Here is a 26,831-nt window from a genome sequence, read left to right on the forward strand (position 1 = left end):
TCTGTTTTTGTGTGTTTTGCTCCAAGACAATTATGCTGCACCTTTCGAAAACGACTACCTATTCACACATGTTAGGTCCGTGGTCGTCACAGGATATGCGTTGAGATTATGTGGTTGGAATGTTATGGTAGCCGCAAAACAACGACCGAATTGCGGAAGGTAAACAGACAACTTCAAAGTCAAAGTCGATTAACCAGACTGTTCCAGGTTGAAGGCTTTGCTGAGGAGGCATGTAAAAATTCGTGTAATCCGAGCATAATACTCATAGTTGTAGATAGAAAGTTTGTTGTTTGTTGTTTGTTTTGTTTAATTTTGCTTTTTTTTAAGGAAACCGGAGAAGAGCGATGAACTGTCTTCAAGGGTGAAGGAACGTGTATTTCCTTAAATTGTTTACAGGATGTACGGACGGTGGAAGTGGTGAAAAATATCTATCACCGTTTACATGATTGAAAATATGTTTTCGAGAAATTAAATGTAGGAGAGCTTAGCTGCTTTACTTGATATTATGTCAGTGATGGTCAATGTTTATGTAAGCAATGGAACATTTCAAGTTAAAATCACACACACACACACACACACACACACACACAAACCAAGCCACAAACAATCAAGCAAATTAAACGAATGTGTTATTTTACAGTATCTCTTTTTAATGTATGTGAAAAATATTTTCCAAGATATCAATCGTGGCTCAAATCCATGTGCATGAATAATGCTTTTACAATCAGTTTAATTAATTACCATGTACACTGCAATACCCACGTACACTTTATGTATACATCAGCTTGATACACGTCAGTATCATTCACTCTGTATACTTCCCTATAATATCCACCTCCATCCATCCATGTCAGCTTGTGGTGAGGCAGATAACTGATTGTAACGGAACACGAGGTGAAATTCCTGAAAACGAGCAAACAAACGAACAAACAAACAACAAGACATAACCCCCAAACAAACCAGCTAACCGAATGTAGAGCAATCAAACACAGACTCCACGCAAACTCAGTTAGCACCACAGCCATGAGAGCGCCTTGTATCATGGCGTCGGCACCGGACGGGGAGAAGTTGTTGCCCAGTCCAGTAATCTAGTAGGCTTAATGATACGTTTGTAGGATGTCTCTCTACAGCCGGGTTCATTGCCCACCGCTCCGCGTCTTGGGTGCCTACCAGGCCCCGACACGACCCGCCCCTCGAAAAAAACTTGATCTTCGAAGGGAGTAGTGAGCGATGCCGACTTATGTCATCATAAAAATAATTCCTGTCATACTTTGTCGGAGCGTGGGTCGCCCTGCATAGCTACGGCTGGACGAGCAATCTATTTCTCCTTTGCTTACATCTCCTTTCGTCATCTCTGATGGTAGTGGATACCATCAGGGAGGTGGGAACCCCTTCCCTGATACCACCCCGACTCATGTGTACCTTTCTTAGCTTCATGTAATGTCTTATATAAAAGTAAACACACATGTGCCTTTATCTTACAGTAATGGCTTTACGTATATAGGTGCTGTTTCAATTTTCATCAATTATAAACATTGAAGTTGGTAAATGAGATACCCATATTCAAATCGTCGATGCTTGGTGTTATGACGATATTATACGCAAGGTGATATATACATTATGATGGGGGAGGGTGCAACGAAATCCGTTCACCACTGGAAAATATTTCTTAAGGTTGGTAAATTTTCGGCTTCATGCTAAAAGCTTTCTTTTCCATCGATATGCTCAAATGGCCAGTGATAATTGTTCGTTCCTTGAGGGTGCCTCTTTATAAGCAGTGTCTACCTGGAAAAGGTACCTCGTCATGCTGTAGGCCTAGTTATTCCCCATCCCACCCCAAATTATGACAATGTTATTTTGTATCAAATTTTAAGGCTCGTTAAAGAATAATAATGTTCCTTACTACGGATCCCCGAAAACGTGAGATCAGTCTGTGGTGGAGTGAATGAAAATAAAATGAAATAGGAGATGGAGATGCGCGGGGTCTGTGAAGAAAGACTACTATGCCCATAAAAACGGGAGGATACAGTTTAATCTACTCATCAAAATTGGGATTATCAAAACAGTTTGGCCATTAGGCAAACATGTATAGTTGGGTTACCGAAAGGAAATCTTCTCATGATCACGGTCATCCGGTCACCAGGGTTACAACTGATAACAAACATGGCGTTCTCTCATCAACATTCCTCCATTTTCACTGGCGGGAGTCCGAGCAGTCGAACGCATTTCCCCATTACCTGACCAACACGAGACCAGATTGTTATCCCCCATGCGTGGACTCTAAGGAGGGGGGGGGGGGGGGGGGGGGGGGGGAGGGGGCGGAAATAGGGACAGTCCGAGCATACCAGCAGTGAGTCCACATCGGGGTACGATATTAATGTAATGACTCTCTGTGTGTTTTCTGTTGTATAGTTTATTCAATGGGTTAACAATTTGTTAACACATCGCTGACCGGGAGTGGGGTAGGCGAGCCATCTATGCTAGAAGTAATATAAACATTGAGTTAAGAATATTTGAATCTATCATTAAACAGACGTCATACATAGATATAATAAAGAGAGATAGGTATATAGAAACACAAATATATAGATAGATAGATAGATAGATAGATAGATAGATAGATAGATAGATAGATAGATAGATAAATAGATAGATAGATAAACACAAATATATAGACATAGTATAGATGAATAAACAAAATAAATATATCATTATAGATATATAATACATAGATAGATCTATAGATCTATAGATAGATAGATAAATAGATAAATAGATAAATAATATACAGACGGACAGACAGATGCTCTCACCAATTGATACTTTGTTTTGTAAGTAGTTTGAATTATTGAGCAAATAAAGCACAGTCGTATATTGGGCCTATATAACATAATACCAACAACTTGTATAGACACTATTCGTGTTACATTACCGTGAAATATTTAAAAAGTCCAGTGAAGAGTGAATATTGAGTTTGAACTAGATGAACGGTTATGATAATCTGCTACATGTATGATTTACAATATAGTGTTTAACCTTCAAACTGCAAGAATGATGATATCATGAATAATCAGTATGAATCTTATGATATCCTCGTGTGATTCTGTCTTTGGTTGATATCTACATCTTCTCCTGTATATTGCTTGAGACTAAAAGCGGAGAGAACAGGAACTAAGAGCTCGACTCATGTACACAATATAATACGCTATATAGAAAATGGTTACCAGTCATTGCTCATTGTGCCAATAATTTGAGTATGAAGTCATGTATAACGCAGATACGAAGATCGAGGCTATTAAGTGGAACTGACGAAATCAGCGGACAAATATACTAAAAGCTGACCAAAGTTATGTAAAGCAAATCATTAAACATACAGGCATAACTATTCTTGCATTATTAAGTTTCCAAAATATAGACAAGTTACCACAGTTACGAGTACTAATGTGTATTTGAAAAATCTCCTTAGTAAATAAAGCGCCACGTTTACAAAGGTTGTAGATGCCACGAAGGTCATTTTTGAACCGTTACACCCTACTTCCCAACTTATACTCCCACGACATCATTTCAAATTGTATCAAACCGTGATCTGGATCTTTCAAGGATATGCGCTAAATATCGCCAACCTTGTTCTAAAGCTAGCCGCTTCTCCAGTGTGCGGCGATTAAAAATATTGGCCTTGTCCAAGAGGAGTTAAAAGTTACCCGTGTGATAAGATGTCTGTCTTTCTCTCAGGCGTGACAACTCTATCTCTTCGATATCAATATCACTGTCCTCGAAGAAAGTAGACTTTCGTCTTTGTGACGAAACAATAGGGACTGCAAGGACATGTAAATGCACTGTACATACACTCTCCGGAGGTTTCCACACTGTACAGGAAGAGGCAGACATCAACAAGGACGACGACATTTGGATTTTATCAGGTCATTCTTTAATGTGTGCCTCTGTATGTGTTTGTGTGTGTGTATGTGTGCGTGTATGGATGGATAAACTGATTATGATCCACAACACAGATGTGCCCGAATGCTGTACAAAGTTAGGGAAGAGTCTGTCGTACAGTATGTTTGCGTGCCGTCGCTAGTTAGAACGGCCGTGGTCGTGTGGATTGTGAACACGATGAGTGAAAGTTGGGGAGGGGGTGGGGAGGGAGATGGTGAAGAGAGCGGTAGATCGAGGGGAGAGAGAGACTGGGCTATCCTGGACCAGCGGTGAGAGTGCGCAGAGTTATGCGGTGTGTCAGGCCTAATGCACAACCCCTTCATTGACCATATTTGGAGTGCCCCGCTCCGCCAGTCGCTTACGCGCGGGGACGACGTCGCTCTCGCAGACCGCAGACGCAGCCAATGCCTAAAAACAAAATGGCCGTAGAATAATTAAAACCCTTTTTGCTTTCTCTATGTAACGAGGTGTGTAACAGAGGGAGTCCAGTAGGCATCTCAAATCTGATTCTTTCCACGGTGCGACTGTGTACCCTGTGAATGCTCCCCCGAAACAATTCCCTCAGACTTAAGTTCGAGTCTCCTCCAATCTTAGGCTGACTGTCTACACCTCCCTTTCCACCAATCGCGTGCTCTGTTACAGATTCCTGCTCTGTAACGCAGCATCTGATTTGTCGGCAGGGCGCTAGGGTCAATTAGAAATCTCAACGGGGAAGCCTGCATAATCTTTTCGTGTCGCTAAACTTGGCGAACAAATTCCTAGGACGCCTCTCAGGACCCCCAGCGAAGCTCTCCGTTCCCTAGGCCGTGTGCTACGGAAAACGCCACCCTAGGCTCCCTTGCCTCAGCGTCTCCATGCTCTCGGTAGTATTCTACGATCAACACTCGTAGGATACAACTTGATTTGCCTGCCTTTTTACACTGTAGGGGTGTATATCATCTCTCTCCCGTGTGTGTCGTGTGTCTTGGATCCAGACGTCTCCCAACCACATATTGGCCAGTTTTGGGATATAATCCGACAGTTTTTGTCCCAGAAATATCTCCATCTGTGGCACTTTTACTCCTCCGCAGCCTTGCCTTGCCTCCAGGGTCATAATATTTTTCTTCTGTAAGTTCACTTTACGTCTTCCGTAGATAACTGTCATCATTATTACTTAGTTACATTCTTCTCTTACGATTCACATTAACCCCTGTGTTTTCAATACATCAGCGTAGAGCTCTAAACTCGTAACATTATTCATTGCAGGTACGTCAAACCAATCCAGTCCTTTGCGATGGATGTGTACGTCACCCGGACGGACCCATCTCCTGGATAATAATTCTAACATCTTAACGCAAATCAATTCTTTGTTTTCCCGTTGCTCCATGTTTATGTTCACAGATGCCTCTCGGGCATCAACACACGCATACCTCCTGCGATAACGTGGACGTTACATCACGCCCACTGAAATTATGTGCCTCGTCTCAGCCAGTCTGCCTTAGCCTTTATTCAACGTTGTTCATATGTATTTTTATTTACATTTTTTAATATTTTATGTTTGTTTTCTCTTTAGACGGACAGCAGTTTATTTTGTATAATTTTGTTTACTTTGTACTTGTTGCATTTTGTACTCAACAATTATGACTCATCAAAGAAAGTTGTCTACCGAGACCTTAAAGAATATCATCACCTGAAAAAGATTTGTGTATCTACTCTCGACGAATGTTTATTGAACTATAAAGGTCACATTCTAATATGCAATTCTCGACACATTAACACTCTTTAGATTTCGAAATGTTTCAAGCATCACTCTGTGACTGTGATACAGACTCCTCAGATTGAAAGAACATAAGTCATGTACTTTGATGGAGAGAGCGATAGATAGAAATTATTATTTCCCTTGATATGACATCATTATCAAATGTGTGTGGACCATGGAAATGATCCTACTCCAGAATTAAGTGTACACGTTGTTTCTTTCCTCCGGACTGACCCTGGAAATATTTGGGAATGGTTGTTACGACAGATGAAAACGACGTCACAAGGCATTCAGGGACGAGCGAAATGTCTCATGGTGCCTAATTGACGAGCGCCCTCTATAATATGTTCATGCGCAGTGTGCTTGAAGCTCTCCCCCAACCCCCAACCCCCACGACTGCCCAGAAACTCGGATACATTGACAGCAGTATTTAATTTTCGAGCATCGAAATGCGCGTGTTTCGATTTGCAACACACTCAATAGTTACTAAAATGATTAGAAAAGTAGAAGTGTGAATGTGACAAGCAGTTCTGGTTCTACGCACATTGTAACATTACGCGTTATGTGCATAAGTGCACGGAAATGGGTGAAGAAAATTTTTGCATATATTTATTATATATATATATATATATATATATATATATATATATATATATAAATATATATATATATATATATATAAACATACATGTACATACATTCGGTAGTGTAATTCTAATTTCACTGCTAAAAGTGTTCGTTTTTGGTACCTCATTTTCCTTTGATCTACTAGTATCTATCTGGCAGTGTCTGTAAAGTCATGTTTCATACCCCAAGGGAGTTGACAAGTTGACTTTGCCGGTTACAGAAAAGAAATAAACCTAAATCGCTGATTCACCGAATTTGTGACATAATCGATTGCGTTAACAAGAAAGAAAGAATTACATTACAGGGAATGAAGACTTTCAATGTGTTTCACAAGGTCAAGCAAAAATCAACATAACAAACAGAAGAAAGACGAATATTATTGTTTTGTCGATACAAGTTTAAGTGTAAACTGTGATCAAATTACAATTGCACTATAATCACCAAGCGATCTAAGTATATCAATATGTCTGTCATTTTGGCTACAGTCTGTTCGACGATTACTATTTGTTATCGTTAAATCAAAAACCCGTGGAATCATTATGGATATCTTTGCACCTCGCTGTGGGGTTCAGCTCTAGTTACGCGATACAATGATTAAGAGGAATGCAGGCACCCGCGAATGTTCCAAATGCTTATAAATATCACGTACCAGACATCTTATACTTGTATAATATTACAGCCGAGAGGAATAAGCAATCAGATTAATTCATAGGTCCCTGGAATCTGACCGCGCTCCTACACCTGTATGCGCACCTTTCGCATTCCAATCTCGACAATGAGCAGGTCAACGAACTCGCCGCTGAAGCTCGAAACGAGCTCGAATTCTCTTCCTCCTCCAGAGTTAACCTAGTCCAGCGGATATAGAAAAAATCATGCACTTTATGGTAAAAGCACCGTACTTGGTACACATGTACATGATGCCAATATAAGTCATTTCTGATATGGAAGCCACTCTGATTCTCCCTTTGGCGGCCGTGGCGGCCATTTTCCAAAATGGCCGCCATGTGATATAGCAATGGTGTGTATTTTGGAAACTATAAGTCCGATTGTCGTGATTCTTGTACCAAAGTATAGGTTTTGAGGGTCAAGGATTCCAAAAAAAAAAAAATTTTTGAGAGGATAAAACCATGGCAACCTACTTATTGGCGGCCATTTTGAAAAAAATATGGCCACCATGTTAGATAAAAACATATCCTTAAAACGTATGGACAAAGGGTCATGACTCTGGTACCAACTTATATGTTTTTGGGGTCAAGGACTCCCATAAATTCAACTGTAAGTGATATGAATCGCTTCATCCTACGTTTTGGCGGCCATTTTAATGCATATGGCTGCCATACAACAGAAAATGAATATTGTATACCTTCGAACTCAAAAGATATATAATCACGATTCAAGTGTAAAAGTATAGTTTTGGGGTGAAGGTTTTCAATTTAATGATGTGTTAGCAAAGTGAATAGGTTCATCACATCCTTTGTTTTGGCGGCCATTTGATAAATATGGCCTCCCTCCAGTTATATAGCGTACGAGTGTTATGAAAGCGTGATGCCCATTGTGGATTGATTCTGGTGTAAACGTTTGTCTTAGAGTTCAACAATTACTTATTCACTCATTTTTAGTATTCTAATGTGGAACATCTGGGCATAGTTAACTTTGGAAGCATTTTGGAAAATATGCTCAACTTCCTTTATAGGATTTATGTGTGTACAGTGTATGTGAAAAAACATGATCTTCACAATTTCATGTCTGAAGTACATATTTCTCACGATTATACAGTTTCTAGAAATATAGACTCTCGCTTTCTCTGGTCCCTGGACCATGGAATGAAAATCATAGTTTCCAACCAATATAGTACATCTGTTTCCTTTGGAAATATGACACTAAGTGTGAGATAACTTCTAAAGCTTATTGGGTCACTTACATAAAATGTAACACACTACAATTATATATGCCTGTGATCTTCACAATTTCATGTCTGAAGTACATATTTCTCACGATTATACAGTTTCTAGAAATATAGACTCTCGCTTTCTCTGGTCCCTGGACCATGGAATGAAAATCATAGTTTCCAACCAATATAGTACATCTGTTTCCTTTGGAAATATGACACTAAGTGTGAGAAAACTTCTAAAGCTTATTGGGTCACTTACATAAAATGTAAACACACTACAATTATGTATGCCTGTGATCTTCACAATTTCATGTCTGAAGTACATATTTCTCACGACTATACAGTTTCTAGAAATATAGACTCGCTTTCTCTGCTCCCTGGACCATGGAATGAAAATCATAGTTTCCAACCAATATAGTACATCTGTTTCCTTTGGAAATATGACACTAAGTGTGAGAAAACTTCTAAAGCTTATTGGGTCACTTACATAAAATGTAAACACACTACAATTATGTATGCCTGTAAAATTCATGATTGACCAGGCTGTTCTGATACTTACAACTACACTGAATCTTATACATCAAACGATAAAGTAAATACAATAGGTAGTATACAATACATCTTTATAGGTTTACATCTAATTGTAATTTGCAGCGTAGTGGGTAAAGAATCAGCCTCATGAAAACAAATCAGATCTTCTGCAAAAGTTTTGTATCCTATACCAACATCATTTCTTTTTGACAAAGCTGTACATGATAGGTTTTTTTTTTTTTTGTGTGTGTCATCATCTTGACATATGAATATGATGTACTTGGTCCAATCTGTTTCTTTCCTGGGAGCTGGTTTGTCTCGGTTGAAATGAGCTTTGCTTTTGAAGCCATGTTATCCTACAAATAAACCCAGTTACCAATTACTTAAAAAGATAACATTTTATGTAAATGTGCTTCACAGAGGTAAAGCAAAAAAAAAATTATGTGTACATTTTTTCTAGAAATGTGACAAACATTTTCGTTAAATGGATTTGTGGTTGTGAATTTTACCTTTTGATGTACAGTAATTTGTAAAGAACAAGAACAAGGAAAAATCAAATCATCTGTTTCTGTGTGTAGTTCTACTCTGAATACATTACTGGTTATAGTTGATCTATATGCATTAATTTTTATCGATGATTTTAGCCTCTTGAACTGAATTTCACCCTGCCCTAACCCCAAAGAAACTATACAAATATATATTTCATGCATTTGCCATTCTCATATGGAATAAGGATTAAGGTTTCATAATTCAAAAGCAACCTCTACAGGTAAATGGACAGTGGGCGTTTCAACGCAATTTTATAACGTAACAGCAACCATCCAAAATATAAACTACAAGAAAAATTATGCTAATTTATGAATTACAGGAAAACCTCAAAGAAATACAAATGTTGGGGTTCATAATTATTGGAAGATAAAACTGCAGAATGAAATATTCAGTATATCGATCTTTCTACTTACCATCAGCACCAGTAGAAATACTGAAGACATTCTCCAAAGCGCACCTGCATGCATCTACGTAATTATGCATTAACGTTCATCACTGCTCATCAATGGATGATCAGGAACAATAATTGTTTTGGATTGTCAGAGCTCATTTGATTCCTTTATATGATTCCTTATAATTTTGTGTAACAGTTCTGACAAGGTCATACTATGAAATAATGAAAAAGAACTGAGAACTTTAAAAATCAATAGGTCTTATAAGACTGCAATAATCATGTTTTTGTGGCTGGAAACTATGATATTACACTTATTGTGCTCTCCTGTCTATGCATCCAAAATTAGGGGGAAAGTCTTCTATTCCATTCTCACCATTTACTCTACCTAACTGATATTCAACATAATTATTTTTATAGTATTCCAGTTATGTAACAATTGTACTTATGTGATGTTCAATACCTATACTTGAATAGTGAATGTGATAGAGGTATGATCAATCAACAACAATCAATGAACAATAAAGAACTAAACGCCGCAACAACAAAGGAGGTTCATTTACCAATAAAAGGTGAACGATTCTTGTCAATGGGACAATACATATGGCAAGTGAGGGTGTATATTATATATATAATAATTATATATGGTGGCCCCTCAGAAAACGGAAAGGAATATTTTTTTCGAAACCAAAACGAAATTGTCCAATTTGGGTGAGTTCTTTTCTTTCTAGACATGTTTTTGTTGATCATTAATTTTTTACTTTATTTTATCAAAGCTCAGCAACGGAGACTACCCAACAATTGAAGGTGAATTTTCGACAATAATCCTATTCAAGCATTCCACATTGTGATGTGCGGCCTCAATTCTCTGTTAGTCTCCCAAGGCAGTGGCTTTTGCTCGATGCTGAAATTTGTTGAATTGAGCTAAGAAATTTACGCTCAACCCGTCTTTACAAAAACATCTGTAGAATAAAAACTACTCAACCAAATCGGATGATTTTGGTGTCATTCTTCTTCTAGATAAATTCTCTATAACTTTATGTCATTCATTTTTGCATAAAGTAATGCAAATGTGCAAATTATTTGCGAAAACTCGCGTTTCCATTAATTCTATGCCACACTGTATAATAGTGTGTGTGTGTGCGCGTGTGTGTGTGTGTGTCTGTGTATACTCTATGTAGTGTCGCAGTCATATTTATAAAAATGGACCTGAAAACGAGATGTGTTAGTTCTATTCATCAGCAAATGATTGTTTAAAATCATTGACCCAATTAGTTTCAAAGACGTACAGTATAGTATTGCGGTGGCCATGTTTTAAAATGGCAGCCAAAACATATAGGATGTGATGGTTGTATACACGAAAAGATGTATCCATATAAATAATTGAACCTCAAAAACATATTTTTGTACCAGAATCATGAAGATGCATCCATTGGTTTTAAAGATATGTGAATAGAATGTAGAGCGGCAGCCATGCCTTTTTTCAAATGGCCGCTAATAAGTAGGTTACCATGGTTTTATCCTCTCAAAAATTATTTTATTGGAATCCTTGACCCTCAAAACCTATACATTGGTACAAGAATCACGACAATCGGACTTGAAGTTTCCAAAATACACATCATTGCTATATCACATGGCGGCCATTTTGAAAAAAATTGCCGCCACGGCCGCCACAGGCAGAATCAGAGTGGCTTCCATATCAGAAATGACTTGTATTGGCATCATGTACATGTGTACCAAGTATGGTGCTTTTACCATAATGTGCATGATTCACCCTATATGTGCTCTATATCCGCTGGACTAACCTAGATGCCCTTTCACTTCGAGCCAGCATATGGAGTGGAATAGATTGACCCGCTTCGGCGTCTCAACACCACAAAGTGTCATGTCCTGGCCGAGACGAAATCAAACGTCTTGAAAAGGAAATTTGAATAATAACGCTTCCGAAAAATAAACTGGATCACACCAAGATTTCTTTCCTACTTCTAATAACACTGCAGAACGCTATTTTATTTTATGTACTCAGTGAAGCAAATCATGTGTTTGTAACACTTATTACATGATTTCTCTCCTCAAGTTAGATGCTATAACAAAAGTCACCCCGACACACGTTCTTAAAGGGCCAAGTCACACCCTTGCACCTAACACCAGCACCCCTTGATGTGTAAAAGTCAAGTTCTCGATATTTGCGTCTTCTTCTTGTTGTTGAGTATATTGAATATCACCCTGTTTACTTACAGTGCAGTTCTCCATCATGCATCACCTCACAAGTTTCCCATACAATCAACATATAATTTTCACTAAATTTCCCTTTTTACGGCAAAACAAAAAGAAATTGGAATAAGCTGTGTATAAAGCATCAATTCATTATCGTCTTGCAGTAACTTAGCAACAATGGCGTCTATAAGGGGAAAGGGTTGTACATCTTGAATGATCGATTAAAATCATGATTTTCTTTTTAAATGTTAAAGGGGATAGCTAGTAACTGATCAGTGGGAATCAGTGGGAATGCTGGGGATGATTGTTCCAATCCTTGTGGGATTCATTTAAGAGTACGTTATATATCTATTGTTGTGTGAAAATTATTTGATTCAGAATGGTCTCATATTCAAGTAATGTGCAGTTTAATGTATCCAGGTTAGCATGCCTGTACAGTGACGGGGCGATCGTTAACGACCTGTTAACGATCGCCCCGACACTGTCCTACACATCAGAGCCTATACATGTCTCTATGTTAATCAGATGAAATTTTACGGTTTAATCTATTTGTTATAATTCATTTGTATGATTAAAACGTTGCAGAAACGAATATGACAAAGTATGCACCCACCCCTCAAACAAGACAGATGATCAGTGACGATATAGAGCATAGATAAAACTCCACTTTTTCATCATTTCGGTTGTTTTGCCCATCCATGACATCTTGTTATTCCTGCTGACCACTATCTCTTCTTATGCCATTCTTACAAACAACTATCAATGTTTAATTTAAAGGGGTGGTATAATATAGTTTTGGCCGAGATGGAGATTCAGGTTTTGAATTTTTTTGAGGCTAAAAGCCACTTATATGAAATGTTAAAGAGTTTACAATTCTTAAAGGAATTCAAAGTTTTTTTTGATGAAAATTAGTTTTGGAATGGCTGAGATATCAAAAACCAAAGCAAAAGAAAGTGGCCCTAATAAAAGGTGGGACCCATCTTTTACTAGGACGTCTTTATTTTTGGATATCTCACCCATTTCAAAACCGATTTTCATTAAACAAACACTAGATTCCTCTTAGAATTGTATGCTGTTTAATAGTTCATTTAAATAAGAGGTTTTTGATATTTTCGCAAAAAGTTGAAATCTCAATCCAAATCTCAACCAAAACTAAATACCATTCCTTTACGGCATCACCACTCACAATCACCCCGCCAGAAGAAAGAAGCGGAAGTGATTATAGATACATACTATGCATTATATGCATTAAAGTAGAGTTGATTAACTTGCTGTAGAGATCAGAATGAGTTTTGATCCCTATGACAGTTTTAAGGAGGTTGACCTTAAGGCAGCCGTTTAAGTGAATAACATCCATCCTGGATGGTATATACAGTGGTATCCGCGATATAATCTCAGCGGAAGCCAGATCTGTCTGTTTGGGTAAAACAGAAAGGATCGATGATGACGTGCGGATGCGTATGGAAATTAAAACAGCAATACATTTTGATGGAAACGATTGCGGAAGTATCACGTGGGGGTCGTAATTCTTCCTTCTGTACGAGGATGTCCAGCACACTGAATGATTATAGGGTGTATATCCGCCTCATTTGTTCACCGGCCGAACTTTGAAAATCTGATTAGTAATACACTTAGGATATCTCGCTCTGCGTCTCATTGTGATGAGATGGCGTTGACAAGGAGGTATACCGAAGTGTGACACGATCATGGGTCTCCCAATGACTCCACGGGATGAACCCAGTTCACTTTTAATCGTAATTAACTTAGCAACTGTTATAATCAGGTCCTTGAAGACATGTTAACGTGATGAAGCAATTTCTACAAGGAATGATTGTTATTAGATTAAAATCATAAACGTGATGCTCATGAGTCACTGTGATGAACATCTGCATGGATTCCTGTATAGGCCCTATATGCCATTGCATTAAAATGATTTAGGATGATAATCATGATGATATAGTACTTGCTTATTCCATTGTTTCCTCTTTTCGTTTTTCTTCTTTTTATTTTATCATTTTATCATTATTGTGATAAATATTATTATCATTATGGTTCTTATTACATTATTATTATTATTATTATTATTATTATTATTATTGTTATTATTATTATCATTATCATTACTACTACTACTACTACTACTACTACTATTACTACTACTACTACTACTACTACTACTACTACTACTACTACTACTACTACTACTACTGTATACTATCACTACTACCGCTATACTACTGCTACTTCTACTGTCATTACCATTATCACTTCTTTGATGTTATATATTTATGACAATGATAGTGATATTGTATCGATGTATATCTTTTGTATGTCTATCATGTCTATGTATCTATGTTACAATGTACACGTATGCCTTGTATATGTGTAATGTATCAATGTAACCGGATATGCATGCAAACAAAACAAATTTCCAGAAACGGACAATAAAAAATTGAATTGAATTGAATTGAATTGAATTGAATCATCATTATCCACACCACCACCACCACCACCATCATCATCATCATCATCATCATCATCATCATCATCTTCCGTGTTTCTTTCATTTTCGCGAATCTCAAAATCCTTGATAGCTTTATGTTATCATTAAATGAAACAGGCTTTTGGTAATTTTTGTGATTACCCGTGAACATTTACATGGATGATCAGAGAAATTACCCAAAGCCTGTTTTTCCTCGATCCCTTGTTCAGTTCATTTCAAATTTATTTCATATTTCCACTTTCTCAATGATGAGATTACAAAATGATTGATAATAAAACAAGAATACAAAATATATACAACCATGTCTTTTGATTGAAGAAGGAAAAAAAAAACATACTTAACACAAATGTATATGGTCATATCATCTGAGGATGTCACAAGTAAATATCAAAAATATGATGGGGCCTACATAAAAGCTATAGCGCTTGTAAAACCGTAGGTTCACGAATTCATAGGCATGGAATTATATGGAGAACGGGTATGTTTATCTTGACCAACTAAAATTGTACTAGTACAAAAATCAATGTAAAGAATGATTTGGGCGCCTTTGAATGTTTCTAACAGATAAATGGCGCCATACAAATGCTGTTTCATCATCATTCATCATCATCATCATCTAATGAACAACATGAATATCGCTCAAACCAGACTGTACGGACCTCGCCGTGTTTGAAAAAGAATGCTATATTATTTAATGTATCGGTACCGTTAAATAACTTGGTGCTGCGGACAAAGACAAAAGACTGGGAGTATACCAAAAGAGTTGCTAAAAGCCTGGTAGAGTGTATCCACTATGAGCTGTTTTAATTTGCGTTTGAAGGTGAATAGGGATAAGGAAGAAGTAATATCTTGAGGGAGGTCATTCCAGTATCTGGGTCCAGTAAACATAATTGTTTTCTTTGCAAAAATAGTGTGAGTACGGGGAAGGTGATAGGCGTCACTCTGGCGAGTGGGATAACAGTGAATAGAGCGATTTCTTTTGAACATGTGGATAAAAACAGATGGTAATCCATTAGTTGTTAGTTTATGCATGAACATTCTGAGATTATGATAAAATAGGTCTGGAATTTTCAGAATTCTGTTTTGATGAAAAGAGCAGTTGGTATGACAAAATACTGTAGCCGGAGTGGTTTATGATTCTTATTGCACGATAATACCGTGGAGTATAGCGACATGATTATTACTGTCATGTGGCATGTTGCCCAATTGGCGAAGCTGTCATGCTCAGCAATGCTCAGTGGGTGCAAACCCCAACACAGTTTTTACGTCTTTCATTGTGTATTTTGACTTTTAATTTTAGTTTTATTTATTTTTTGTTTTTTTATTTTTCATATTTGTTTGCTTGATTATTTTTTTTCTCTGATTATAGTTGAGAATATCGAAACAATGTGATTTGTGTTGTAGTATAATACAGCTACATTTTTTCCTTATCCTGCTTCTAAATATCGCGTTTACTTACGTCACAAAAGTCAACATCGGAAATACATTTTGCGGACACAAACTATCTTATTTGCCAACAAAACATTAACATAAACACAGAACTCGTCCAACCACGTGTTGGCTCCCACGAGGAAACCGGTATCTTTTTGTTTGTATTGATTAGGATGATTGACCACAAGGACAGTCACTGTACATAAACACACAAAATGTCGCAAAGGAAGCTACTGCATTATTCATGAAATATGCGATGCTCCGCCCATTTTTGCCTTTAACCTCTCGATTCTGCTTTTTCATAGGCTCTTGGGTACGCGTCACGAGGAGGCATCATGAGTACTAATGAACCAGGTGGCGGTGCCGGCGATGGCAGTGATCAGAAGTACGACTTGGACGAGGAGGAAGAGATGCCTTTAGCAGAGAGAGATTTAGCAGACGACGCTCCCTGGAAGAAAATCCAGGAAAACACCTTCAGAAGATGGTGCAACGAGCATTTGAAGGTGGCTCAGAAGAGCATCTCCAAATTGGAAACAGATCTGAGCGATGGTTTGAGGCTAATCGCCCTGATTGAGGTGCTGTCGCAGAAGAAGATCAGCAAATTCAACAAGCGTCCCACGTTCCGGTCGATGAAATTGGAAAATGTATCTATTGCCATCAAATTCCTGGAAGATCAGAACATCAAGATTGTCAGTATGGGTAAGTTTAACTATTAGAGATTCACATAGACTGCAAAAATTGTCAATCTTATTCGTACTGATGCCATTACAAGGACGTTTTTGTCTGCGTGGTTTGACTGACACCTGTGAGATTCCTCATAACGCCATAGTCACAGTTCACTTACGCGCCCAAACTTCCCCGTGCGCAGTCCGTCAGCGACTCGGTGGAAGCTTCCATGTGGTGGACCGCGAGGCCTGGCCGCGTAATGTTGTACATGTCATTGCCATTTAGCCTTTAAGTTTTGAAAAAAAGAAGAAGGAAGGATACCATGCCACTACAAGCGCTAAAACCAATGTGTGAAGCGTGGAGACGAGGAGGAGGGGGGGGGGGGGGGGGAACACATCACCTGCAGTTTTGGAAACTCGAAAAACATATTATTTAAGTTCTTTTGCTGGAATAATTTGATTGTCATATTTGTTTGAATGGACACCGTGCACTTTCATAGTGTATTGTGCTGTTTGTATGGGATTTCTAACAGTGTTAGGTCAGTCATACACCCAAAATGTCAGGTTTTGTAGTTGATTAAATACTCTTGAGATTATTTGAGTCTGACAGTTCTAGTACTACAGCTTACCATACATTCCCACAGAATTTGGTAATGTTTTTATTTTTGTCTCTTTCCATTTTAACTTAAATGCTTGCTTTTGTGAGCAAACCAAAGGGGTAATTGGTGTCATGGAGTAATTTTTTTTGCTACTTATTCAGAGACCTATACTAGAATGATGGTTGAGGCCATGTGCTTATTTCTTTGGCTTGAAACACACATGACCATGGATTTAGAGATATTTGTCCAACAAAGTGACCCCTTTCATTCACAACTTGCGTACTGGATACTTTTTATTACTCCAGTACTCCAATTACTAGTACAAGCTCTATGACCAGTCATGGCATATTTCTTCATACTTTAGTGTAGGACTTAATATTGTAGCTTAGTAGAACTTAGGGGTTTCTATTCACTGTTGAAAAGTATCTCCTGTACAGTGTATTGGAGCAAAGATGCACATGTGTTAGTGAAACCAAGTAGCACTACAGCACATGCTGGTGTGATGGTAGACTTTGGACTTTCACTCTAGGACAGGAAATTATTGGAAACTCCTTTCGGATAATGCAGTAAAGGGATAGCAAAAAAAAAAGTTGTAGTTTGGTAGATATTGTATAACAAGCAAGTAAGTGTCTCATTTTAGAGATGTCCGTTTTTATTTTAATTTTCTATCTGGCAAGATGGCTGTAGGCCTATATAGCCTGTATTCAGGTGCACTAGCTGGTCCTCCGTGGAATCCAGTTGGATGTGAGGCAGCACCACTTCACCAGATTATGCACCCTGCTCTTTGCAATGAATGAATGAAGGAGGATCTTATGTGCTGGAGTTGTGACTCTCTTGCACGTGGGATCTCCATTTTTTTGTTCTATTTGAGGGACAGTAGCATGTTTTGTCTCTACTACAGGGGATGGTATGATAACACACAACAATGCTTAGCAAGACTTGCTTTAAGATACGAGCAGTCCTTATGACTCAAGTGAGGGTAGTAATTAGGGGAACTCGAGTGTTAAACTCATATTTTTGAGATGAGGACTTTCGCTTGTGGCATTAGCACAGTCCGAGAGACACATCGAGGCTTATTCTTGTTATGCAGCCATATTCTTGCGATTACACATCAAATCCCAGCGTTATATTTTTAACAGATTTAAAACATTCTATCTTAAAGGGCATCTAGCCCAGTAGTTTATGACTTGAGACATGTTTCATAGTGCATGATTCTGAAATTTTATTCAATTTCATTTATATCCACAATCTGAATTAAACTGAAAAATGTACAAAGCAAAACTGCAACATGATTAACAGTCAAGAAAGTGAATGATGAGACACATGTACTCAATGGAAACTTCTTACATGTACAGAGTGGTGGAATTACGAGACATGCAGGCCTTCAAACAAGAATCAGATATACCAGATTGCTCTCTTGTACTGAAACCATGGAACACTGTTGTGCTTGGCAAACTCCCAAACCCATGAATGGAATGCTGTCCTTGTCAGACAATCATATTTGGTGTCTGACCGGAATGATAAAGATATGTATGTTTTCTCTCTGCTTTTTTTTTCTCTTGCCAGCATTTGTACTCAGATGCGTAGAAAGGCATTGCCACTGTTTCAATGAGGAGTTGTAGGCATGACAAATACCGCAACACAAAAGCTCACGGCCAAATAGTATTCCTTTTCTCTCGCTACTGAGATGGACCTTGTCATTTAGTGAAGGCAGTCTGATTAAGTGACAAAACATTTTGTCTGCACAATGGCAGGCTTTATTTGGTCATTTAGTGGCTTCTCAATGACCCATGAATGATCCTCCGTGTCTGAAGATGTCTAAGACAGGGGAATTACATGTGATTCCAACTCATTTACCAATATGTAACTGCCATACTCGCTTGCTGTTTGGCCTTGGGCAAATAGAATTCATATCTAGACAAGCAGTTTTAGACACAATTACTAAACTACCAACAAAAACTGGCTTTTGAGTAGAATTTATGTTATACCGGGAGGAGACACTAAGGAATATGACTATACATACATGTAGTACAGGAAACAGCATCATATTTTGATAGTACGTGTACAATGTATGTTAAAAGAAGTCATGTGACAGCATGTGCTGCCAATGTTGTTGGTGAACATTGTGTTCTTTGATCCCTCACGTAACATTTGCACAATGCGATAATGTGACATATTAACTGGAGTTTTCTTTTTCTCTTTTAATTCTCACCTCTTCAAGTCCAGCAAACATTTGGTTTTTGTCACTAAATTTTGCAATTTTTAAGTATTTTTTCTTTGTAATTTTAGAATTCCTTTCGCAGTGGTTGTATGACACTTCAACAGTGTTTTGATACATTGCATTTTTCACCACACCAATCTCAGAGAAACTCACAAAGATACATATAATGGAACTCATGAAGGTTATCTCCTGACATTGCAAACTGTCTGAACTAGCTTGATATGGACCAGCCAGGCCTGAAACAGTGTATAGCTAGTTCAGACATTATGGAGCTGACAGCACGTAGTACAAATGAACACTGAAAAAAAAAGAAAGAAAAAAAGACAAACAATAGTCTGTTTAACTCCAGTGTTTATGATCATATGAAGTGAGCTTGTTTTCTAGAAACAAAGTGACTTTATTTTAGAAGTTGACCAGTGTGCCTGCCTGACACTCAGGGGAAATAACATCAATTACTATGGGAAGGACTTCTATTGACACTGATTAGGGCTTAATTTGACCATCCCCTCATCTAGGCGATGTTTTGACAAGAGAGGCATGGGTTGTCAAAAATGACATCTCTCAAAAGATGACACTCGTTCCTGCTTCCGTAGCCCATCCCCATTGGTTCTCTGTGCAAGATGGTCACCATGTCATTCATCTCCATAATATGACCAATTTGTGCTCACATCTTAATTAACCCTTTGAGGACGAGTCCTAAGTATCCTTGGGCAGGTGTCTGTGGGAAATGCGTGTTGTAGCAAAATCAAATTGTCCTCAACGGGTTAAGTTGTAAAGTGATGTAATTAAGGATTAAATGGCTGCCCACCTACTTTGTACCACTGTTCTGTAATGTAATGAGAGAATAAATGCATGTTCTGTGCTCTAGCTTTAGCCCAGAGGTTTAACCATGGAGTAACTATACTACACTGTAGCTCCATGGTTTAGCAGCCTAACAACTACCATGCACTGTTTGTTGGCGCTCCATAGAAATTCTCACCACTCACGAATCCCAGTGGTGATTACTCAAAGGCAGACTTTCTCTTGGTCTATAAATACTCGTCTGAATATTACTGTGTCACTCCAGAATTTCATCTCAAGGAGTGGGTTGGGGGTAGGGGAAGAAAGTAAAAGACATTCACCCGCAGGACAGGGTCAGGAAATTACCATTTTCCTCTTGCTGACAAGAATCACAATCAGGAGGGGGTAGGGATGGATGATTGTCAGTTGGGATGGGGTAGGGACATGTGCCCAGAATCACATTAAATGAAAAAATGATAATGACTGTGTATTTGGGAAAAACAAGCTTATAGCACAAACATTGAGTAAAGTCTACTTTCAAAGTTGTTTGTCTCTGACATAATTGGTGCAAACAAAGCTGTTTTTGGTTTGCAAAACACGTCGTGATGACTCTCTCGTGAGAGTCTGATGAAATTTAAGCAGCGTGATCGTCCTGGCCAGGAGGTGAAGCTATCAGGTAACAGTTTGCAGTTCATAGACAGGTCCCAAGCCGGCATGGTCTCAAAAACTTCCCAGTGAAATCATTATCAATGAAATTGATGCAGAAAAGTCAAAAGCTCTTGCATTTTATTCCCATACACACTCTTATTTGTCAGAATCAAAGCATTAATAGCCTGACAACGTGATGTCAAAGTGTTAAAGTACAATTGTACATGAATTTTACTCTTCTGTGGCTATACTAAGAATGTGGTTGGATCTCCGTATTAAATAAGAAATGTTCATTGGTGCTAACTGACATACATTCTTCCCAGCAAAACAATGAATATTTGAGGGGTAGGCCTATTAGTGAATGAAGTTAGTCTATAGATTACAATGCATATAAATATGATGTAAATCTATAATCTGTACATTCTGATTCATGTCATTCAAGCTGACACTTAACCAGGAGGTGTGTTGCAATTATTACAGTAGTACTTGTAGGAGTATGATACATCTCTCTGTCATGGATCAAGCAAGCAAAGATTATTGATTTTAGCCCCTCTGTGAGTCAACGTCATGTCAGTGAGGCATGGCAATTCTTTGTTATGCAGGAATGTTCTATAAATGGCTATGTTGACTCAACAGTTTTGTGAGATTGAACCCCTGCGACAGATCAAATCTGAGCGAAAAAGGCGGGAAGATGTTCTAGTAGCTCTAAGAATGAAGTTCATTGTAGGTACCACTCAAAGCAATTCATTCGTAAGCAGCAGTCTTTTGTAATGTAAGCCTAATGAAGAATTGAATATGTTTGTGAATGACATTATTCTTTGTTATGTCTCTGAATCATGCCATTTTCAATGCTCAGTGTCCTGATGTATGTCATATTTTAAGCAGTTTTAGAATGCAAACAAGAAACAGGGGTGTATCCAGGATTTTTTTCTGGGGGGGTCGTAATCAAAATTTTTGGACCTTTACCTTTGCGAGGGAGCGGAGCGACCGAGCGGGGGAGGGTGTGGGAGGGGGGTATCCCCCCTCCCACGGTAGAGAGTTTTTGAATTTTACATCTTAAAATGGGGCCATTTGGTGCATACAAAAATGGCATGGCAGTGCGGCTTAGAAATAAGGTACACTGTATGGCATATCAAAACTAAGTTACGAAATTTACGAGGTTTTTGACAATTTGCGGGAACACCACCTGGTCACTTTTTTTCCTGTTGTATATAGGGTTAAAAGCCCTCAAAAAACAAAAATGTCTTTTACAAAAAGAGGACCTTTTGAAAATTTGGGGGGGTCGTACGACCCTCCCGACCCCCCCTTGCATACACCCATGAGAAAAGGATCATAAACCTGTCTTTGTCTGAAAATTCAGTTACTATTCAAAGATTGACAAACGTAGGAATGGAAATTGGGAGTTCATTGTAGCTTCATTACGATGACACTTTATCATTGAGATTTTTTTTTTTTTTCAGAACAGTATTGATTTATTGCTGAATTTTCTGTCAAAGTCACACATTTTTATCCAGAGATTACCAGTAAATGATATTTTATATGTATTGCATATCATTCTGTGAATTATTGTGGTAACCAGGCAGAGATTTTTACATTCTGCTCTTCACAGAACAAAGCCATAATTTGATTGTGGTGTATCTATTCCACTCTCTGCAACATTTAAGTGTGCAAGACAAGAAGGCAAAAATGATTTATAGATAATGGTAGATTATGATCGATAATGGCTAGTGATTACTGTTGAAGCCATAGCAAAGTTTGCATTGGTTCAGTGAGTCATCAACCTGAAGTACATGTACACAACTTGTGAAGGTAATGACCAGCAGTTAGAACACTGTACACACAGCATAAAGACTGAAGAAGGCAAACATTTAACAGCTAGACATAAGAACAAATACTGCTCTGTGTCAAAGTTTCCAATTAATTGTAGTCGTATGTTTCTTTTGCCATTACGCGTGTCTGATAACCAATCTATGTTTGTCATGCTTGGTATGTGCATTTCTGAAGCCATTTTTCATACTCTTCGACAGGATGTAGACTTTGAATAATCACTGTATTCAGATATTTATGTATAAATTTATAAAGCAGGCTGTCATCATTGGTGAAGCTCAAAAAGAAAAATCATGATTCAAACAGATTTAGATATATTTCATTCTTATGTTCTCCAAGTAGACATCAAATCTGTATGTTTTCCTTCCATATTCAAATTTCACAATTTAACTTTTAAAACATTCATATAGGCCTACACCGTACAAAAAAAAATGGCAAAAAATTCTCTGATCAGTTTACAAAGTTTGGGGTTGCATAAACACATATTTGTGACACTGGCATCCCGTCTCCCTTCTCAGAACTGCTAGTTCTTATCATTCTCATGTATCATAGATTTTCAATTTATCTCCCCCCCCCCTGATTATTCACACTAAGGAGGGAATAACAGGAAGTATTGATAGAATTGTATTCCCAGCAGATATGCCACAAGGGAAGAAAAATATAACCTTGTTTGCTTGTTGTAGGATGTGTAGGGTGAAAATACTTTTTCAAAAAGTGTCACTATTAACCTGTCAAACTGGATGCTCATTCTTAGGCAGAACATGTTGCCTGACTATTCTGTGTCCTCTCAAGGCAGAGTGATATGATTGCTGAACCCTGATCCCCCACCCCCCCCCAAAAAAAAAAGGGTAAGAAGATAAAAGAGTTACTGAAAACAGTGTCACAATGTTCCTACAATGTATGATCAGTTATCTCTTGAGGATTTTTGCTGTACATCATATTGGCCAACGTGTTCAGATGAGTGGAGAGTATGCAGAGGATAAGTTCTAAACATGGTTTCTATTTTAAAATCTGATCTTTCCTTTAACTCAATATGTGGTAGGAAGACAATTTCCCATACTATTGTAGATATGACACATGCAGCATCATGTTCCTAGGAGCCATTCTGGGTTAAGGGGAAAAGGGCCAGCACTTTGTTTTGTTTCTGGCATACATTGTATGTTATCTGAGCATTGATGATGAGAAATGACAATATTGACTGCCTTGGCTGAGTGAAGTGAGAAAATCCGCTCGGTCAACAGTGACTGCGCACTGATTAAGAAAGTTTGCAGACACCCATAGACTACTGTGGGTGTACCCATCCTTCAGTGTAAAGGCTATGGAAGAAAAGGTAATGATGATGGGGGTGGGGTGGGGGTGGGATGGTGGTAGTAGGTGGTGTAGAGGTAAACTGAAAAATGTTTAAAGAGTGACATCACCAGAGCAAGCACATTCTTGACATGAGTCACGCTGAAACGAAAGTAGAAATGGCATTTTTGTGGAAGGTGAGCTACTGTAACTCTAGCTGTTCATCTCCCGTGGTTCATACCTCAGTTGTAACTTAACCACGCTGTTACCTTTGACCTTTCAGAGTGAGCACTTCACCAGCAAGGAAAAAGCAACAACAACAACAAATGCCATTCGTATTTCCCTGAATAGGACAGTATAGTTAAGCTTCCTCCCAAAACATTTTGCTGTAGTTGCACTCTCGATTTTTAAAAGTGAACACTCTTCTTAAGATGTTCTATTTTTTTTTTTTTGTAAGCTAACTTTGAATTGCCAACAGTAAGAGGTAGTAATAACTTTGGAAAGTGTATTGTGCAGCTTTCTCTATCAGTTTCCATATTAAATTTAGCTGTAATGATAGTCATGATATCCATTCATCATTGATATTTAACACTAAGACAGAGAAGGGATCATAATACTCAAGGGTATCATTGAGAAATATTGATGGGTACTAGTCATACAACTGATTTATGACAAGCATCAGAATAAAAACTCTCTAAAATGTCACAAGGCTTTAGTAAGCAGTAAAAAAAAGAATAGATATTTACTGCAGGTTCTAAGTAGAAATCATGAAAGGGATAAAAAGAAATTCAGTCAACTTTTTTAATTCTCATTACCACAGCAGGGGAAGTAGTCCCGAATTGGTTATACAATAGAGTGTGTATAACAATGTACAGAAAATGATGTAAACTTGCCACATTATGCAAGGCCTAGAGGACTCAACTGAAGACTGATGAATGGGAAACAAATGTTTTCGCTGAGATAAAAATGATCATCTCTGTAGACTGTGTACCTGACTCTGGTTTGAGTCAGTCAGTCATTTATTTATTCCCCCCCCCCCCCCCAGCAAATATGAATGAAGTGTTGAGCCACCATAAGGGTGAAGGACAGTCTTATTTTTCTTCTGAGTGATACAGAAATGATTGGATCTCTAAATCATCTGTTTTATAGCATCCTAAATGGATAGCCTAAAGAAATACTTGCTCGTTGAGGTCCTGGCTTCCTTCATATCATTTATTTTTGGGGCAAAATTTGATCTGGATACACTCTGCATGTGGTCAAGACCTGTCTTCTTCTGACCAGTGACCCCATGACAGGGGGGCACGAAATCCAGTCCGTTTTGCCCATCGGCCAGTACAGGACTGACCGGAGTAAGGTCCTGGGGAGACACATAGCTTGAGAAATACAAATATTGGGAGTCCCTTCTCCTCCGGAATCACATTCCAGTCCTTGTTAGCAGCGATTGACTGCCAACCAGCCAAATACAAAGTGAGTCAGATAATGAAATCCCACTTCTCTGAAATCATTGTCTGCCAGAGCTCGTTACGGAAGTTGCCAATGTGTGGGAAGTATTTGCGTCACAGATGTGGTGGTGAATTCTAAACACTGATTGTTTGCAGCTGTTTTCACTGGCACAGAAATTGGATACCACTCAAATCATTATTTGATCAATAGAGGTAATTTGGGCAGGGTAATAATGCTTGCATTTTTTAGATCTTGGTTTACAAGTGGTCCATGCTCCAATCTTAATTAAAGAGGGCAACATGAATGTATTTGTTATATTTCTGTTTGTGTTGTACAGATACTTTGTATTATTTTGTATAATATGATGATAAAACTGGATTATGTATGGCAGTAAATAAAGTATTTTATTGGGGGAAATATTTGAACGAGTATGTCACATGAAACATTAATGCATTCAACTATGCGTGCAAATGTAACTAACTTCAGCTGCGTGGATGACGATAAGAAAATACAATCATATATCCAACATAATAGAAATCAGAGTGAAGAAATTAGAATCATAAGTGATGAGAAAGAGAATGGAGTACACAATTGGACCATGTAATCATCAACAAATTGTTATTTTGTCATTTTTATAAGCTTTTGTTTTGCATGCAACTGGACATAAAGCAGCTTGAATGAGAAAAGAGAGATTGCGACTTGTATCTGCTGCAATTTGTATTTGTGTATATTGTTGTGATCCAAAATTTTGTGGCATCCAGCACAAGTACAGGAACATCCAGTTGGCATATATGACTCCAGAGACCTGAATTCTTGTAAATCTGCTGGAGATAAAAATCTCAATGGACTAGTTGTAGAAAAGTTTTCTATAGGTGGGCATGTCCCTTGTGGTAGACTGTCAACATACCTTGGTGATAAGAACACTATGCATGCTGGAAGGCCCCCCTACACAGTGTCACTCAGGAGGAGATTTCCCACAATTGTGATGTCATAGAGTCTGGAATTCCTGAGGTCGCCTGAGGTCACTCAGGTCATGCTGATGGTTGGTGCAGTAAGATGGGTGGGTAGGGATTCCAGGCTAACCTCGGTGGGGATTCTGCAATTTTGGTGATGTACTAGGTGACAAAAAAATGGTGTTTCCCTGAAATTCATCTGAAAATTCTTGCAATTCATTGTCATCTATTTACCCGTTGATGATGGGCTCATTTCACTACAACATGCATTTCCCATAGACACCAGCCCAAGTATACTCAGAATTTAGTCTTCAACAGGTTAAAGTAAGAATGACATCAAGTTTCTTTATTACATGTTCATCACATATCAGATTTTTGTAGTTTGTACTGTAGCTAGGGAAGTATGTGAAGTTGTATATGATAGAAAGCATATCATAAAAACAAATTGTATGTGAAACTTACAGTCATTTATAAGACAAACAACACTAATGTATATGTATGGGACTAGGGTAATTATTGTGTACACTGAAAATATAAGATTGGTGATGTTTGCTTTTTTGGAAAATCGAATTTAGGCCTATAGTCTGAATGACT

General features: G+C 38.1%; 1 protein-coding gene across 6 annotated transcripts in view; it reads left to right on the top strand.

The window, feature by feature from the left end:
- LOC139724052 (filamin-A-like) overlaps positions 1-26,831 on the top strand; it is a 184,252-nt gene that overhangs the window by 54,588 nt on the left and 102,833 nt on the right. For 5 of the 6 annotated variants that reach the window (XM_071635253.1, XM_071635251.1, XM_071635254.1 and 2 more), the window contains one exon: positions 16,120-16,513. In XM_071635253.1, coding sequence (XP_071491354.1) covers positions 16,120-16,513 — 394 coding nt within the window. Of the gene's footprint in view, positions 1-4,800; positions 5,044-16,119; positions 16,514-26,831 lie in introns of those variants that run through there. The other variant, XM_071635255.1, reaches the window with a different exon arrangement.

Source organism: Diadema antillarum, unplaced genomic scaffold, assembly GCF_040938485.1.
Source record: "Diadema antillarum isolate AM-2024a unplaced genomic scaffold, OU_Dant_1.0 scf00000205, whole genome shotgun sequence".
NCBI lineage: Eukaryota > Metazoa > Echinodermata > Echinoidea > Diadematoida > Diadematidae > Diadema > Diadema antillarum.